This window comes from Enoplosus armatus, chromosome 4, assembly GCF_043641665.1.
Source record: "Enoplosus armatus isolate fEnoArm2 chromosome 4, fEnoArm2.hap1, whole genome shotgun sequence".
Classification (NCBI taxonomy): domain Eukaryota; kingdom Metazoa; phylum Chordata; class Actinopteri; order Centrarchiformes; family Enoplosidae; genus Enoplosus; species Enoplosus armatus.
In genome coordinates, this window is record NC_092183.1 from 252,501 (window position 1) to 269,677 (window position 17,177).

The following is a 17,177-nucleotide window of genomic DNA, read 5'->3' on the forward strand; positions in this document are numbered from 1 at the left end:
ACTTTCCTTATGTTTGCAGGCTGGCTCTTCACCAGAGGCACGTAACAGGAGTTGAAGTGCACTAGGTTGTGGTCTGACCTACCCAGAGGGGGGAGGGGAGAGGAGCTGTATGCATCCTTCACGTTAGCATACAGCAAGTCCAGGGTCCTCTCCTCTCTAGTAGGACAGCTCACATACTGAGTGAACGTGGGAAATGTCTTAGCCATGATGACGTGGTCGAAGTCACCCGAAATAGCAATGAATGCATTCGGGTGTTGAGTCTGTAGACGGGCCATGGTGGAGTGAATGACAGAGGGATGTAAACATTCACAACAATAGCATGTGAGAACTCCCTGGGCAAATAGTACGGTCTGAGTCCAATCGCAAACAGTTCAATGTCCAGGCAACAGACACGATCCTTGATGGTAATGTGGGAAGGATTGCACCACCTGTTGTTAACGAGAACGACAAGCCCCCCTCCTTCACGCTTACCGCTCCCGGTGCAATCCCTGTTGGCCTGGACAGTCTGAAAGCCGCCAATGGAGACGGTGTCATCGGGAATGTCCTGGTGCAGCCATGTTGCTGTAAAGCACATTAAGCTACACTCCCTGTACTCCCTCTGACTCCTGGCCAGCACCGTTAGATCATCCATCTTGTTTGCCAGCAATCTCACGTTGCCCATGATGACAGAGGGGAGACACGGCTTATATCTCCTCTTCTCCATAAGCCTCTGTTGTCTCGACCCACCTCTCTTCCCTCGTCGCTTTGTTCCTCCTCTGCATCCTCTGTGTGTTTTTAAAAAACACGGCTTCATGATAAAGGAATAAAGGAGAAAGTTACGAAAAAATAAGAAAACAAACAGGAGCGACTGTAACAGGCTGCATGCACGGTCGGCACATGCGCACACTTTAGTAACAGCAGTATTTGTGCTACAGGTACTTCTGTGAGCTGTGTCTGGACGACAGTGTGTATTAACAGCAGTATTTGTACTACAGGTACTTCTGTGAGCTGTGCCTGGATGACAGTCTTTACGCTCGGACATCGTGTAAATTGAAGACTGACAACATATTTTGGGGAGAACGTTTCGACTTCAGCAGTCTTCCGTCCATCAGTGCCGTCACTCTTCATCTCTACAAAGACACAGACAGGAAGAGGAAGAAGGACAAGAGCAGCTATGTCGGGTTGGTCAACATCCCTGTCACCGCGGTGACCGGCAGACAGCTAGTGGAGAAGTGGTACGCAGTGAGCACGCCCAGTACCAGCAGGGGTAGGTGGACTTCTATTTAGGTTTCAACTGATTTAGGAAACAACACACTCAGTTGAAAAAACAAAACAAGACGACAGATGCTGTATTTTTATTGAACTAATCCTAAAATCCTGTTTAGTTTCTGTGCTAGAGCCAATAACAGATCATGTACCTGACCTTTGAATCATGTTCAAGTTCTTTTTCAGCCCTGAGTTGTGCCTAAAGGTCTTTCCTTCAGGCTCCATACAGCCCAGCAACCTCCAGCAGTAAACCTATGTGTGATCATGAAGGCCACTTCAGATGAGATCAATATTTTAATCAGCTCAACTTCTCTTGTGTGGAATATTTTGACTGGACAGTCGGAGGACTATATTTAAACCATAACAGTGAGGGGGACATGTCCCCCCCACCTCCAGAGGAAATAACGCCCTTGAATGACATCCAGATGGTTGTCAGGGGTCTGTTCCAACAAGTTTTCTGTATGCAGTAAAACTCCAAACAAGTACTTTTACATCAGCATACGCTCCAGGTTTGATGATAGATTTTCAGGTTACTCACTGAAGATTCTCTTTGTGAAAAACTTTTTCATGTTGTGTTTCAGGTAAGTCGTCTGTGCCAACAGTGCGAATCAAAGCTCGTTATCAGAGTATCGTCATCCTGCCAATGGAGCAGTATAAAGAGTTTGCAGAGTACATTAGCTCCAACTACCTGCTGCTCTGTAACACTCTGGAAGCCTCCATCAGCCTGAGAGCTAAAGAAGAGCTTGCTGCTGCGCTCGTACACATCCTGCACAGCACCGGCAAGGCAAAGGTAACCCCACCCACTACACATAACTCTGCCCACCAGACATAGACCACCTTCAAAATACTCCCATGTGGTTCCAGCTAAACCCATGAGTCTTGGAAAAGCTTTTTAGTCCTAAAATGTACTGAAAATTAGAAAATGTAACAACCTGTCCTGTAAGACGTTCGTGAGAGGTTTTAATGAGAGACAGTATTATGGCAGTGTAATGGAGAATCATGCAGTCACCATATCATAGTCTTTATTTAAAACAACCACTTTGGGGCACCAAAATCTGAAATGTTCTGCCTCTACACGTCAAGCCTATAAAGTATAACAGTTTACAAATCAATATAAATGGCGTCACATGACCTGTGTACATTCAGAAGGTTTAAATAAAGTTTTATTGGACCGAATGAGGATGACCTTGGACCCCTTTCTACAGGACTTCCTGACGGACCTGATGATGTCAGAGGTGGACCGTTGCCGTGACAACGACCAGCTGATCTTCAGAGAGAACACACTGGCGACAAAGAGCATTGAGGAATACCTGAAGCTGATTGGACAGAAGTACCTGCAGGACGCCCTTGGTACACTCAACACTACACACAATATATGACACAAATACACAAAACACAACACACACTAAAAGCCACAAGCCTCGAAAGGAAAGAAACTTTACTCTGATGGGGGGGCCATTAAATGTACATTTTATTTCAGGCTCCTGAGGTTTATGGTTTATTTACAGTTTGTCCTCAGTTTGTCTGTAGTTTGTCTACAGTTTGTCCTCAGTTTATCCTCAGTTTGTCTACAGTTTGTCCTCAGTTTGTCTACAGTTTGTCCTGTTTGTCTGCACTTTGTCCACAGTTTGTTTACAGTTTGTTTACAGTGTGTCTACAGTTTGTCTTCAGTTTGTCTACAATTTGTCCTCAATTTGTCCTCAGTTTGTCTACAGTTTGTCCTCAGTTTGTCCTCCATTTGTTTACAGTTTGTCTACAGTTTTTTATATTTTGTCCTCAGTTTGTCTGCAGTTTGTCTACAGTTTAACAGTTTGTTTACGTTTTGACAACAGTTTGTCTACAGTTTGTTAACAGTTTGTTTACATTTTGTCTACAGTTTGTCCTCAGTCTGTCTACAGTTTCTCCTCAGTTTGTTTACATTTTGTCTACAGTGTTTCCTCAGTTTGTCCACAGTTTGTCCTCAGTTTGTCTACAGTTTGTCCACAGTTTGTCCTCCATTTGTTTACAGTTTGTCCTAAGTTTGTCTATAGTTTTTTATATTTTGTCCTCAGTTTATCCACAGTTTTTCTTCACTTTATTTACAGCTCGTCTGCAGTTTGTCTACAGTTTTTTTATAGTTTGTCTGCAGTGTGTCTTCAGTTTGTCTACAGTGTGTCTTCAGTTTGTCTACAGTTTGCCCACAGTTTGTCCTCCGTTTGTTTACAGTTTGTCCTCAGTTTGGCCACAGTTTGTCTGTAGTTTGTCCTCAGATTGTCTTCAGTTTGTTTACATTTTGTCTACAGTTTGTCTTCACTTTGTCTGTAGTTTGTCTGCAGTTTCTCCTCAGTTTGTCCACAGTTTGTTTACAGTTTGTCAACAGTTTGTCCTCAGTTTGTCTACAGTTTGTCTACAGTTTGTTAACAGTTTTTCTGCAGTTTTACAGTTTGTCTACAGTTTTTCCTCAGTTTGTCTGCCGTTTGTTTACAGTTTGTCTAGTTTTTTATATTTTGTCTTCAGTTTGTCCACAATTTGTCCACAGTTTGTCCTCAGTTTGTCTACAATTTGTCCACAGTTTGTCCACAGTTTGTCCACAGTTTGCCCTCAGTTTGTCTACAGTTTGTCCACAGTTTGTTTACATTTTGTCTACAGTTTGTCTATAGTTTGTCCTCAGTTTGTCTACAGTTTGTCTACAGTTTGTCCACAGTTTGTTTACATTTTGTCTACATTTTGTCTACAGTTTGTCTATAGTTTGTCCTCAGTTTGTCCACAGTTTGTCCTCCATTTGATTACAGTTTGTCCTCAGTTTGTCTATAGTTTTTTATAATTTGTCCACAGTTTGTTTACATTTTGACTACAGTTTGTCTACAGTTTGTCCTCAGTTTGTCTACAGTTTGTCCACAGTTTGTCCTCCATTTGATTACAGTTTGTCCTCAGTTTGTCTATAGTTTTTTATAATTTGTCCTCAGTTTGTCAACAGTTTTTCTTCACTTTATTTACAGCTTGTCTGCAGTTTGTCTACAGTTTTTTATATTTTGTCCTAAGTTTGTTTACAGTTTGTCTATAGTTTGTCCTCAGATTTTCCTCAGTTTGTTTACAGTTTGTCTACAGTTTGTTAACAGTTTTCTGCAGTTTTACAGTTTGTCTACAGTTTGTTAACAGTCTGTTAACAGTCTGTTAACAGTTTGTCTTCAGTTTGTCTACGGTTTGTCTACAGTTTTTTCTACGGTTTGTTAACAGTTTGTCCTCAGTTTGTCTACAGTTAGTTAACAGTTTTTCTGCAGTTTTACAGTTTGTCTTCAGTTTGTCTTCAGTTTGTCTACAGTTTGTTAACAGTTTGTCTGCAGTTTTACAGTTTGTCTATAGTTTGTTAACAATTTGTCTACAGTTTGTCTACAGTTTGTCCACAGTTGGTCCTCAGTTTGTTTACATTTTGTCTATAGTGTTTCCTCAGTCTGTCCACAGTTTGTCCTCAGTTTGTCTACAGTTTGTCCACAGTTTGATTACAGTTTGTCCTCAGTTTGTCTATAGTTTTTTATAATTTGTCCTCAGTTTGTCCACAGTTTTTCTTCACTTTATTTACAGCTTGTCCGCAGTTTGTCTACAGTTTGTCTATAGTTTGTCCTCAGATTTTCCTCAGTTTGTTTACAGTTTGTCTACAGTTTGTCTACAGTTTGTTAACAGTTTTTCTGCAGTTTTACAGTTTGTCTACAGTTTGTTAACAGTCTGTTAACAGTTTGTCTTCAGTTTGTCTACAGTTTGTCTACAGTTTTTTCTACGGTTTGTTAACAGTTTGTCTACAGTTTGTTAACAGTTTGTCCTCAGTTTGTCTACAGTTGGTCCTCAGTGTGTTTACATTTTGTCTATAGTGTTTCCTCAGTCTGTCCACAGTTTGTCCTCAGTTTGTCTACAGTTTGTTCACAGTTTGTCCTCCATTTGATTACAGTTTGTCCTCAGTTTGTCTATAGTTTTTTATGATTTGTCCACAGTTTGTTTACATTTTGACTACAGTTTGTCTACAGTTTGTCCTCAGTTTGTCTACAGTTTGTCCACAGTTTGTCCTCCATTTGATTACAGTTTGTCCTCAGTTTGTCTATAGTTTTTTATAATTTGTCCTCAGTTTGTCCACAGTTTTTCTTCACTTTATTTACAGCTTGTCTGCAGTTTGTCTACAGTTTTTTATATTTTGTCCTAAGTTTGTTTACAGTTTGTCTATAGTTTGTCCTCAGATTTTCCTCAGTTTGTTTACAGTTTGTCTACAGTTTGTTAACAGTTTTTCTGCAGTTTTACAGTTTGTCTACAGTTTGTTAACAGTCTGTTAACAGTTTGTCTTCAGTTTGTCTACAGTTTGTCTACAGTTTTTTCTACGGTTTGTTAACAGTTTGTCCTCAGTTTGTCTACAGTTAGTTAACAGTTTTTCTGCAGTTTTACAGTCTGTCTTCAGTTTGTCTACAGTTTGTTAACAGTTTGTCTGCAGTTTTACAGTTTGTCTATAGTTTGTTAACAATTTGTCTACAATTTGTCTACAGTTTGTCTACAGTTTGTTAACAGTTTGCCGGCAGTTTTACAGTTTGTCTATAGTTAAACAATTTGTCTACAGTTTTTCCTCAGTTTGTCTACAGTTTGTTAACAGTTTGTCCTCAGTTTTTTAACAGTTTTTCCTCAGTTTGTCGACAGTTTGTCTACAGTTTAACAGTTTTTTCACAGTTTTACAATTTGTCTACAGTTTAACAGTTTGTCTACAGTTTGTTAACAGTTTGTTTACTGTTTGTTTACAGTTTGTCCACATATTAGTAACACTTACGAGGTCTTGAAAAGTAGGATTCAGCGGCCTCCATTTTTGTACTGTCCCTAACCCTGTATTTATGTACATGTATGTGTGTGCGTGTATGCTCAGGTGAGTTTATTAAAGCTCTGTACGAGTCAGATGAGAACTGTGAGGTCGACCCGTCTCGCTGTGCAACCTCAGGCCTCGCAGAACATCAGGCCAACCTGAGGATGTGCTGCGAACTCGCTTTCTGCAAGATCCTCGACTCATACAGGTATACAAATATACACACTGTACACACACTGTACACATGATTAAACACACACGGTCAAAACACGTGTGCCCCTCCCATCACTCAGGGTCTTCCCCCGGGAGTTGAAGGAGGTGTTTGCATCTTGGCGACAGGAGTGCGGTAACCGGGGGCGACCAGACATCAGCGAGCGTCTCATCAGTGCCTCGCTGTTCCTGCGCTTCCTGTGTCCGGCTGTGATGTCACCGTCCCTGTTTGACCTGATGCAGGAGTACCCTGACGAACGCTCTGCAAGAACTTTAACCCTCATCGCCAAAGTCATCCAGACCCTTGCCAACTTTAGCAAGTAATTCTGGGCTTTTACTGTGAAGGAGCTGGAGGGCATTTACTGTAAAGGGACTGTAGGGCTTTTACTGTGAAGCTCTTTGACCTGTAGATGGATGAACTTGAACCTCTTAACTGTATTGTTTGTTCACTTGTGTATTCACCTGTATGTGTCTGTGGTTGCAGGTTCGGCACTAAAGAAGAGTACATGCTGTTTATGAATGACTTCGTGGAGCGGCAGTGGAGCAGCATGCAGCGTTTCCTGCAGGAGATCTCAAACCCTGACGGACTAAACCACACTGCCGGCTTCGACGGATACATTGACCTTGGCCGAGAGCTGTCCAGCCTGCACACCCTGCTGACCGAGCTCGACCAGGTGACCTTCCTGAGACCGTTATTAGATGGTTTTACAGTCGTCCCCACGGCTTCTCCAGTCAAACTCATCTTTAGACCTCTTACAGTCACAAGCGCTGCCGAATAGTTCTGTCGTGGTTGGAAAATGATCTTGAGACACAAGCTGCTACCTCGTGCATCACACATCCAGAAGTCCTAAAATTATTTTTACCGTAGTGTTACTCTATCAACAACCTGGCCCAGCAATACAAAATCTTCAGTTTATACACGTCAGTTTCTGTACAGGTGAAACAAACAAGGTATAATATGTTAATCAGTGAGCTTTAGCAATGCTGGTGGGTGGATTTTGTTACCTTCGGACAGAGGCAGGCTGGCTTGTTTCCAGTGTTTATGCTACGCTAAGCTAACCAGCCATAGCTTCATATTTAGCATGCAGACTGAGAGTGTAATCAATCTGAATATCTGACTCTCAGACAGGAAGAGAAGAGGAGGATTTCACTACATGTTGAACTGTGAATGACTGTTACCAGCAGATCAATTCATAGATTGTGTCTCTGTCTCTCTCTACCTGTCTCTCTCTCCTGCCTGTGTGTCAGCAGTCATGTCTGTCAAAGCTTGGTCCTCTTCCTCGGATCCTCAGAGACGTGTCAGTAGCTCTGGCTAACCCAGGGGGCATGGTTCATCCGGGGGGCGTGTCCGTTTCCTCTCCGGAGCCTCAGCGTGTGGTGTCTCCGCCCCCTCTGTCCCCGCCCCCTCTGTCCCCACCCCTCTCTCCTCCTCTGGCGACTTGTAATCCCTCCATCGGCCTGCAGGGCGGCGTTGGACTCGACGGAGGGTTAGCATCATGTGTTCTGTTAGCATTAGCATCTAGCTCAGTATATATGTGGGCAACTCAGAATATTCACACATCAACAGTTGTTTAAAGTCAAGTGGCACTGACCAATCACAGTTGAGTGGGGGTGGGACTAAAGGGTAACACATTGTTCCCAACACCCTACAAGAAGACTCCAGTTTATTATTTTGGGAACTGTTGGGTCTCTGTAGTAACATTATCAAGAGTCGGTCTAGACCTGCTCTATTGTCATGAGAAAAAATTTAATTATTTTTGACAGAAGAATTGGTCCAGACAGTAATATTGAATTGTTTTAGTGGTTGTTAGGGTGTTTGAGGTGGTTGCTATGGGTTCACCTGGTGGTTGCTAGGGTGTTCATGAAAAGATAAAACTTTCTGATAGATTGTTTTCTAGTTATCAAATACTCACTTCTTGCTAATGAACGGCGAGAGAGTTATTACATGTTACTAAAGTGTTGCTTGTTAGCCTCTCATGATGATAGCTGGAAAAATTGCTGTTGAGGATTCACTAGTTGTTGCTTTATTGTGTTTCAAGTGTTTTTTAGACTTTTACTTGGTGGTTGGTGTGTTGCTATATTACTAATTAGCCACTCAGATGGTGATGGGATGTGTTTACTGGGTCTTTTGAAAGTGGCTGCAAAGTGATCACTAAATGATTCAGTTTGGTTGCGAGGGTGTTGCCAAATGGTTAATAAGGTGCTGATTAGTCAAATGGGGGTAATAGGTGTTTGCTAGGATTTTGTAGGCGGTTGTAATGTGTGTGTGATGCTCAGTTGTGAGTTTATGAGGTGTGTTTTTTTGATTATTACTGTAACTCACTACTGTCAGTAGACTCATTATAAACAGATTATTTATATGAATTTATAAGCAATCAATACAAAGTTATTGATTCTTAAGTTATGTTAGTAAATCATTCATAATCAAGATTTTATGATTAGAAGTAGTGACATTAAGATTTTCAAACTCTTTGTTGAGAGGCCTGAACACCTTTGTGTGTGTGTGTGTGTGTGTGTGTGTGTGTGTAGTTTGGTAGATTTCACCAGACTTCCCTCTCCGACTCCAGAGAACAAAGATTTGTTCTTCGTCACCAAAGGATCCAGTCTGCAGCCCGCATCAGGTGACCTTTGATCTTTATCTAACTCATACCTGCTGACCTCAGTCACCTTTGACTTCTGAATCTGACCTTTCCTGTTCTGCTGATGTCACTTCCTGCAGGCCTGCAGGGCTCTCCGGCTCTGAGCTCATCCTACTCGGAACCTAATGAGAACGAGGCAGGGTTTGAAATGACCAATGGGGGCCGGAGGGAGGGGCCAGATCTGACCAATGAGAGCCGCAGTCTGTCTCTGGTCGACCTGCAGGACTCTTCCCCTAGCGATGGCCTTGACGACAGCCAATGGCAGCGAAGGACGGGGCTCCTCCCCCTCTCCTTCCAGAACCCTGTGTATCACATGACCACCACGTCGCCACGGCAGCAGACAGACGCTACGCCCTCAGACGGCTCGGTGGGGTCACAAGGAAACGCAGATGACAGGAACGCCATGGCAACCAAACCAGCATTTCTTACCCAGATGTCTGTGGGGTTGGGAGGGGGAGAGAGGGGGGAGAGGATGTCGGCCATGTCGAGCAGCAGCAGCGGAGAGGAATACTCCAGACGAGCTCTGCCTCTCGCTGAGACTCTCACAGGTACAACACGTCCACTCGGTATCATTCATTCATATAAACATTACAGGCTGTTGCTTCAGATGTCTGAGGGGGGTCACTGGATGTGAAATAGCTTCAGATCCACACTGAACTATGACAGTCTACAGGTCAGGTCTCAGGTTTCTGTTGAGATGAGACTTAAGACTCAGTCACGTATCTGAGAATCTGTTGGTCATAAATCTGATCAGTTCGTCTGTTTTCTGGGCGACATGTAAATCAGGGTCGGTCCTTATCCAGTCCGGAAGGAGGTGCACCATTTACACTGAGTCAAGTGTAAATGCATCCAAAAAATCACCTCTGGAGGAGGTTTGAGACTCCTTCTATCCAGATGTTGAAAAGGTGTCATCTTTGCTGCTCCCACAGTGTAACCATGTCAAGAAGTCCGTCTGTCTGTCTGTGTCTCCTGAAGTAACCTGATCAGATTCATGATCTGACCATCAGAGTTTTGAATCTGAAGGGATCAGATTGTTATCGCAGGTTCAGCAGAGGCTAATGTTGCTCAATGATAAGGTTACTTTTACTGCTTTAGCTGCAGTCTCCGTAGCAACAGTCACAGAGGCTCATAGTACAGCATGTAAAGCTCTCTGATTGGATGTTTGTTAGAGCAATGCTCCCTGGGACCAAATTACATCAACATATTAGGAATAACTAGAAAAGAATATCAGAATCAGAATCAGAAACTGTTTATTGCCAAGTAACATACATTACAAGGAATTTGCTGTGGTCTGAAGGTGCTATTGTTTTGATAACAAATAAGTAGAATATAAAAGCTAAAATAAGAATAAGAATAAAAATAAAAAATAAGATAAGATAAATAACAACAGTGCAGTGACCAGAATAAAGTAAAGTGTCCAGATAAAGTGTCCAGTAGGGGGTGGGTGCGTTAATGTAACGCAGTGGGGACAGGGGTGATGTACGTTAATATAACGTATAGCTTGTGTTTGTGTTCTGGGGGGGGGTCAGTGAGAGTTTGTCAGGTTGACTGCAGAGGGGAAGAAACTGTTTTTGTGGCGGGAGGTTTTGGTCCTGATGGACCGCAGCCTCCTGTCAGAGGGGAGGGGGTCGAACAGATGGTGTCCGGGGTGGGAGGGGTCGGCAGCGATCTTCCCTGCTCTCCTCAGGGTCCTGGAGGAGTACAGGTCCTGAAGAGATGGAAGGTTGCAGCCGATCACCCTCTCTGCAGAGCGGATGATACGCTGCAGTCTGCGTCTGTCCTTGGTGGAGGCAGCAGCGTACCAGACGGTGATGGAGGAGGTGAGGATGGACTCTATGGCAGTGTAGAAGTGAACCAGCATTTTTTGTGGCAGGTTAAACTTCCTCAGCTGCCTCAGGAAGTACATCCTCTGTTGGGCTTTCTTGATGAGGGAGCTGATGTTCAGCTCCCACCGGAGGTCCTGGCTGATGATGGAGCCCAGGAAACGGAAGGACTCCTCAGTGTCCACTGGAGAGTCACACAGGGTGATGGGGGCGGGTGGGGCTGCGCTCTTCCTAAAGTCAACAACCATCTCCACTGTCTTTGAAGCGTTAAGCTCCAGGTTGTTGCTGTTGCACCAGGTCACCAGGTGGTCAATCTCCCACCTGTAGGCAGACTCATCCTCTCCAGAGATGAGTCCGATGAGGGTGGTGTCATCCGCGAACTTCAGGAGCTTGACAGACTGGTGACTGGAGGTGCAGCTGTTGGTGTAGAGGGAGAAGAGTAGAGGAGAAAGAACGCAGCCTTGAGGGGAGCCGGTGCTGATCGTCTGCGAGTCTGAGACGTGTTTCCCCAGCTTCACGTGCTGCTTCCTGTCAGACAGGAAATCTGTGATCCACCTGCAGGTGGGGTCAGGCACGTTGAGCTGGGAGAGCTTGTCCTGAAGAAGAGCCGGGACGATCGTGTTGAAGGCAGAGCTGAAGTCCACAAACAGGATCCTGGCATAGGATCCTGCGGAGTCCAGGTGCTGGAGGATGAAGTGTAGAGCCAGGTTGACGGCGTCGTCTACAGACCTGTTGGCTCTGTAGGCGAACTGCAGGGGGTCCAGCAGAGAGTCTGTGATGGATTTGAGGTGGGACAGGACCAGGCGTTCAAATGATTTCATGACCACAGAGGTCAGGGCGACGGGTCTGTAGTCATTTAATCCTGTGGGCCCTGTTTTTTTGGGGACGGGGATGATGGTGGAGGCCTTGAAACAGGCTGGCATGTGGCATGTCTCCAGTGAGGTGTTGAAGATGTCCGTGAACACCGGAGACAGCTGATCGGCGCAGCGCTTCAGGCAGGATGGGGAGATGGAGTCTGGTCCAGCAGCTTTACGCGGGTTTTGTCTCTTGAAGAGCCTGTTCACATCTCTTTCAAGGACAGACAGAGGTGTCGATGCTGGAGGAGTGGGGGGCGCTGTGGGGGGCAGCTGTGGTGGTAGGAGGTGTGAGAGTTCAGCCCCAGGTGTGATGAGGGGGTTGGGGCTGTTGGGCTGGAGCTGGTGGGTGATGGTGTGGGGGATGGTGTCAGGACTGTCCCATTGTCTTTCAAAGCGACAGTAGAAGTCGTTGAGGCTGTTGGCGAGGCGTCGGTCGTTAGCAGAGTTGGGGGCTCTTGGCTTGTAGTTGGTGATCTGCCTGAGCCCCCTCCACACAGAAGCAGAGTCGTTGGAGGAGAACTGGTCTTGTAGTCTCTCTGAGTACAGTCGTTTAGCTTCCCTCACCGCCTTGCTAAACTTGTACTTGGCTTCCTTAAACTCTGCTCTGTTGCCACTCTTAAACACCTCTTCCTTTTCCAACCTCAGCTGTCGCAGTCTTGCTGTGAACCAGGGTTTGTCGTTGTTATAACTCACCCTGGTCCGAGTTGGTACGCAGCAGTCCTCACAGAAGCTGATATATGAAGTCACAGCCTCTGTGTACTCATCCAGACTGTTGGTAGCAGTCCTGAAAACATCCCAGTCAGTACAGTCCAAACACGCCTTCAGGTCCTCTGCAGCTTCACTGGTCCACTTCTTCGAAGTTCTCACAACAGGCTTAGAAAGTTTTAATTGTCAGAGTGTCCCAGTGCAGCGCGGGTGACGGCGTGAAAAGCGTTACTGACTGTGGTATAACAGTGATCCAGAGTGTTCCCCTCCCTGTTGGGGCATTTAATAAACTGTTTGTATTTGGGGAGTTCGTGTCTGAGATTACCTTTGTTAAAGTCACCAAGGACAATAACTAAGGAGTCCGGGTTGGTCTGCTCCGTTTCCAGTATCTGGTCGGCGAGTGCGCGCTGTGCGTCCTGCACGTTGGCCTCCGGTGGAATGTAAACACCGACCAGAATGAATGAAGCGAACTCACGGGGGGAGTAGTAAGGTTTACAGTTTATGAAAAAAGTTTCCAGGGAAGGAGAGCAATGCCGTCGCATCACTGTCACGTTACACCAGCTGCTGTTGATGTAGAAACAAATACCTCCACCCTTTGTTTTGCCGGAGAGGTGCGCGTCGCAGTCCGCTCGGAGTAGCTGGAATCCGTCCAGCTGCAGCGCCGCGTCGGGAGTTCTTTCCCCCAGCCATGTCTCCGTGAAGCACAAAACAGCAGATGAATAAAAGTCCTTGTTTCTCCTCATCAGCAGCTGGAGTTCGTCCATCTTATTCCCCAGTGAGCGCACGTTAGAGAGAAATATTCCGGGTAGCGGTGTGCGTTGTCCTCGCCGGCGAAGACGCACGAGCGCACCGGCACGTTTCCCTCTACGTCGGCGTTGAGCTGCAAAGGTGAGAGCACCTTTGACCAGAATGTTCCATAAAGCAGTTAAAGGTGCAAGAAATTCGGGAAACAAATCCACTGGAGATGTTCCCCTGATGTTCATGAGCTCTTCTCTGGTGAAAGAGCTCCGTGAACCAAAACAAAAAACACTGTTTACAAACAAAACAAGGCAAAACAATGCGCTCCAACAGACCGAGGCAGCCATCCGCGGCGCCATCTTGGATTGGTTAACAATATACATGTCAGACAACTTTGTTCAAATTGTTATTTTATGGTACAGTCACATGTTTCAGATCTGAAAACACAATTAAAAAGTAATAAAGTTAGCAGGCATGGTGTGTGATGAAGGATGGAGGGCTTCGAACCCTGCCTGGAAAACTGCGTTTGCTAATGCTAGACAGGCAGATGGAAAAGCTGGGTGGTTTGAGGTGAGCAGAGATGGTGAGTGCTCAGGTTGTGTTAATGTTCTTACCCTTCTAGTTGACTTATCTCCTAATGGACTTGTTCTGATGACTTTCCTGTCCATCACATGACCCATCTGATGATGTCACTGTTGTTGCTCCTCCCCCTCAGGTAGCTCTGCCCCCCCTCGACAGAACTCCTCGGGTCCTCAGAGACGTATCGATCAGCCCCCCCCCTCATCTGCTCCACCGGGACCTCCTCGAGGTCGGACACCTCCCAGCATGCTCGGCGGTGGCGGAGGCTCCGCCTACCCTCCTCGCCCTGCCTCCGGCAGCATGATGTCATCAAGTCCCGATTGGCCGAGCAGCGGCCAGTCACGGCTCAGACAGACGTCATCGTCTTCTAAAGGAGACAGCCCCGAGAAACAGAGACCTGCTGCCAAGGTAACCAGGCTGTTACCATGGTAACCTGTCAGTCTGACTGCTGGTGATTATGGGTGTTGTCATAGAGATGGTGGACAGGCTCAGTCTAACATTTAGACCAGTCTGGGTGGAGTCTACTTTTGATGCTGTATTTCTGCAGTAGTGGTTTGACCGTGTCCTGATGTAGGAAAGTACCAGTGTCTTGAATCGGACTCTAGTTGCCCCCAGTGGCCAGTGCAGCGGAGGAGCAGTGATGGACTATGGAGAACTTGGAGAGGCTGAAGACCAACTGAGCTGCTGCATCCTGGATGAGCTGAAGAGGCCGGATGGCACATGCAGGCAGGCTGGCCAGGAGCCAGTTGCAGTGGTCTAGACGCGAGATGACAAGAGCCTGGTTGCTGATGGTTGCTATAGTAACAGCATCAATGTAACTGTGTGTGTGTGTGTGTGTATTCAGGCTCCCTCTCCCTGTGCATTGGATCGGACAGCAGCCTGGCTGCTCAACATGAACTCTGCCTCCTCCTACGGTGAGACAGAGGACGATCGTCATGACGACGCCCTCATAGAGAAGGTAAGAGACACCTCATACTGAGTCTGGTTCTACTGGGTCTACTGGTTCTGACTCTGTGTGTGTGTGTAGTACCAGCAGGAGATTGCATTGCTGCAGGAGAAGTTACGAGTTGCAGCGTTGCGGCAGGACGAGTGTGAAGCTCGACTGCTGGTCCAGGATCAGCAGAACCAGCGCATGCTGCAGGAGTACCAGGTATGTAACACTTCAGTCCACACACACACACTGTTTTATTAATTTTAATTTAATTTCTGTTTTATCTTCTTCTTTGGTCGTTTTAAATGAAGATGCATCTGTAATCAGCCATTTAGTTCTGACATGTGTGTGTGTGTGTGTGTGTGTGTGTGTGTGTGTGTGTGTGTGTGTGTGTGTGTGTGTGTGTGTGTGTGTTTCAGGCTCGGCTGGAGGACACAGAGAGTAGACTGAGGAGGCTGCAGGACGATAAAGACCTTCAGATGAACAGCATCATCAGCAGGTCTGTACACCTGTCTGTCTGTGCACCTGTCTGTCTGTTTAGCACGTAGAGACGGTTTGACCTCTTGCCTGTGCAGGTTGATGGCAGTAGAAGAAGAGCTGAAGAAGGATCACTCTGACATGCAGGCTGTGGTGGACTCCAAACAGAAGATCATAGAGGCACAGGTACCTGTCTGTCTGTTTACCAGTCTGTCTGTCTGTCTGTCCGTCTGTCAGTCTGTCTGCTTTGTCTTTTACTGTGAAGCACTTTGTAACATGATATTTAAATGAACAGACTTCCTGTCTGACTCTCTTTGAATCTGTCTATCTTCCTGTCTGTCTCTCTTCCTGTCTGACTCTCTTCCTGTCTGACTCTCTTCCTGTCTGTCTCTCTTCCTGTCTGACTCTCTTCCTGTCTCTCTCTCTTCCTGTTTCTCCCTCGTCCTTTCTGACTCTCTTCCTGTCTCTCTCTCTCTTCCTGTCTGTCTCTTTTCCTTTCTCTCTCTCTTCCTGTTTCTCCCTCTTCCTGACTGTCTCTCTTCCTGTCTCTCTCTCTTCCTGTTTCTCCCTCGTCCTTTCTGACTCTCTTCCTGTCTCTCTCTCTCTTCCTGTCTGTCTCTTTTCCTTTCTCTCTCTCTTCCTGTTTCTCCCTCTTCCAGTCTGTCTCTCTTCCTGTCTCTCTCTTCCTGTCTGTCTCTCTTCCTGTCTCTCTCTCTTCCTGTTTCTCCCTCTTCCTGTCTGTCTCTATTCCTGTCTCTCTCTCTTCCGGTCTCTCTTTCTTCCTTTTTCTCCCTCTTCCTGTCCGTCTCTCTTCCTGTCTCTCTCTATTCCTGTCTCTCTCTCTTCCTGTTTCTCTGTCTTCCTGTCTCTCTTCCTGTCTATTCCTGTCTCTCTCTCTCTTCCTGTCTCTCCCTCTTCCTTTCTGACTCTCTTCCTGTTTCTCTGTCTTCCTGTCTCTCTTCCTGTCTCTCTCTATTCCTGTCTCTCTCTCTTCCTGTTTCTCCCTCTTCATGTCTGTCTCTCTTCCTGTCTCTCTCTCTTCCTGTTTCTCCCTCTTCCTGTCTGCCTCTATTCCTGTCTGTCTCTCTTCCTGTCTCTCTCTCTTCCTGTTTCTCCCTCTTCTTTTCTGACTCTCTTCCTGTTTCTCTGTCTTCCTGTCTCTCTCTCTTCCAGTCTCTCTCTTCCTGTCTCTCTCTCTTCTTGTCTGTCTCTCTCTCTTCCTGTTTCTCCCTCTTCCTTTCTCTCTCTCCCTGACTGTCTCTCTTCCTGTCTGTCTCTCTTCCTGTCTGACTCTCTTCCTGTCTCTCTCTCTTCCTGTTTCTCTCTCTCCCTGTTTCTCCCTCGTCCTTTCTGACTCTCTTCCTGTCTCTCCCTCTCTTCCTGTCTGTCTCTTTTCCTTTCTCTCTCTCTTCCTGTTTCTCCCTCTTCCTGTCTGTCTCTTTTCCTGTCTCTCCCTCTTCCTGTTTCTCCCTCTTCCTGTCTGTCTCTATTCCTGTCTCTCTCTCTTCCGGTCTCTCTCTCTTCCTTTTTCTCCCTCTTCCTGTCCGTCTCTCTTCCTGTCTCTCTCTATTCCTGTCTCTCTCTCTTCCTGTTTCTCCCTCTTCCTTTCTGACTCTTCCTGTTTCTGTCTTCCTGTCTCTCTTCCTGTCTCTCTCTATTCCTGTCTCTCTCTCTTCCTGTTTCTCTCTCTTCCTGTCTGTCTCTCTTCCTGTCTCTCTCTCTTCCTGTTTCTCCCTCTTCCTGTCTGCCTCTATTCCTGTCTGTCTCTCTTCCTGTCTCTCTCTCTTCCTGTTTCTCCCTCTTCTTTTCTGACTCTCTTCCTGTTTCTCTGTCTTCCTGTCTCTCTCTCTTCCTGTCTCTCTCTCTTCGAGTCTCTCTCTCTTCTTGTCTGTCTCTCTCTCTTCCTGTTTCTCCCTCTTCCTTTCTGATTCTCTTCCTGTTTCTCTCTCGTCCTGTCTCTCAGGAGAAGAGGATTGCGAGTCTCGATGCAGCTAACAGTCGTCTGATGGCGGCTCTGACTCAGCTGAAGGAACGGTACGCTGTGACATCACAGAGGAACGGACTGTCTCCTAGCAACACGTCTTCTCTGCAGATTACCGAGAACGGAGAGTTCCGTAACTCTGGCAACTGCTAAGCTCTGATTGGCCGTGACTGCAGGGAGGG

The 17,177-nt window shown here is 46.1% G+C and overlaps 1 protein-coding gene across 1 annotated transcript in view; it reads left to right on the plus strand.

Moving 5' to 3' along the window:
• Positions 1 to 17,148, plus strand: part of LOC139283959 (disabled homolog 2-interacting protein-like) — a 34,561-nt gene extending 17,413 nt beyond the window's left edge. Inside the window, exons 8-22 of the mRNA XM_070904074.1 lie at positions 975 to 1,246; positions 1,827 to 2,035; positions 2,451 to 2,595; positions 6,119 to 6,263; positions 6,349 to 6,585; positions 6,750 to 6,944; positions 7,501 to 7,752; positions 8,795 to 8,886; positions 8,985 to 9,452; positions 13,743 to 14,014; positions 14,451 to 14,564; positions 14,634 to 14,756; positions 14,957 to 15,036; positions 15,113 to 15,200; positions 16,978 to 17,148. Coding sequence (XP_070760175.1) covers positions 975 to 1,246; positions 1,827 to 2,035; positions 2,451 to 2,595; positions 6,119 to 6,263; positions 6,349 to 6,585; positions 6,750 to 6,944; positions 7,501 to 7,752; positions 8,795 to 8,886; positions 8,985 to 9,452; positions 13,743 to 14,014; positions 14,451 to 14,564; positions 14,634 to 14,756; positions 14,957 to 15,036; positions 15,113 to 15,200; positions 16,978 to 17,148 — 2,863 coding nt within the window. The remainder of the gene's footprint in view (positions 1 to 974; positions 1,247 to 1,826; positions 2,036 to 2,450; positions 2,596 to 6,118; positions 6,264 to 6,348; positions 6,586 to 6,749; positions 6,945 to 7,500; positions 7,753 to 8,794; positions 8,887 to 8,984; positions 9,453 to 13,742; positions 14,015 to 14,450; positions 14,565 to 14,633; positions 14,757 to 14,956; positions 15,037 to 15,112; positions 15,201 to 16,977) is intronic.
• The last annotated feature ends 29 nt before the right edge of the window (positions 17,149 to 17,177 follow it).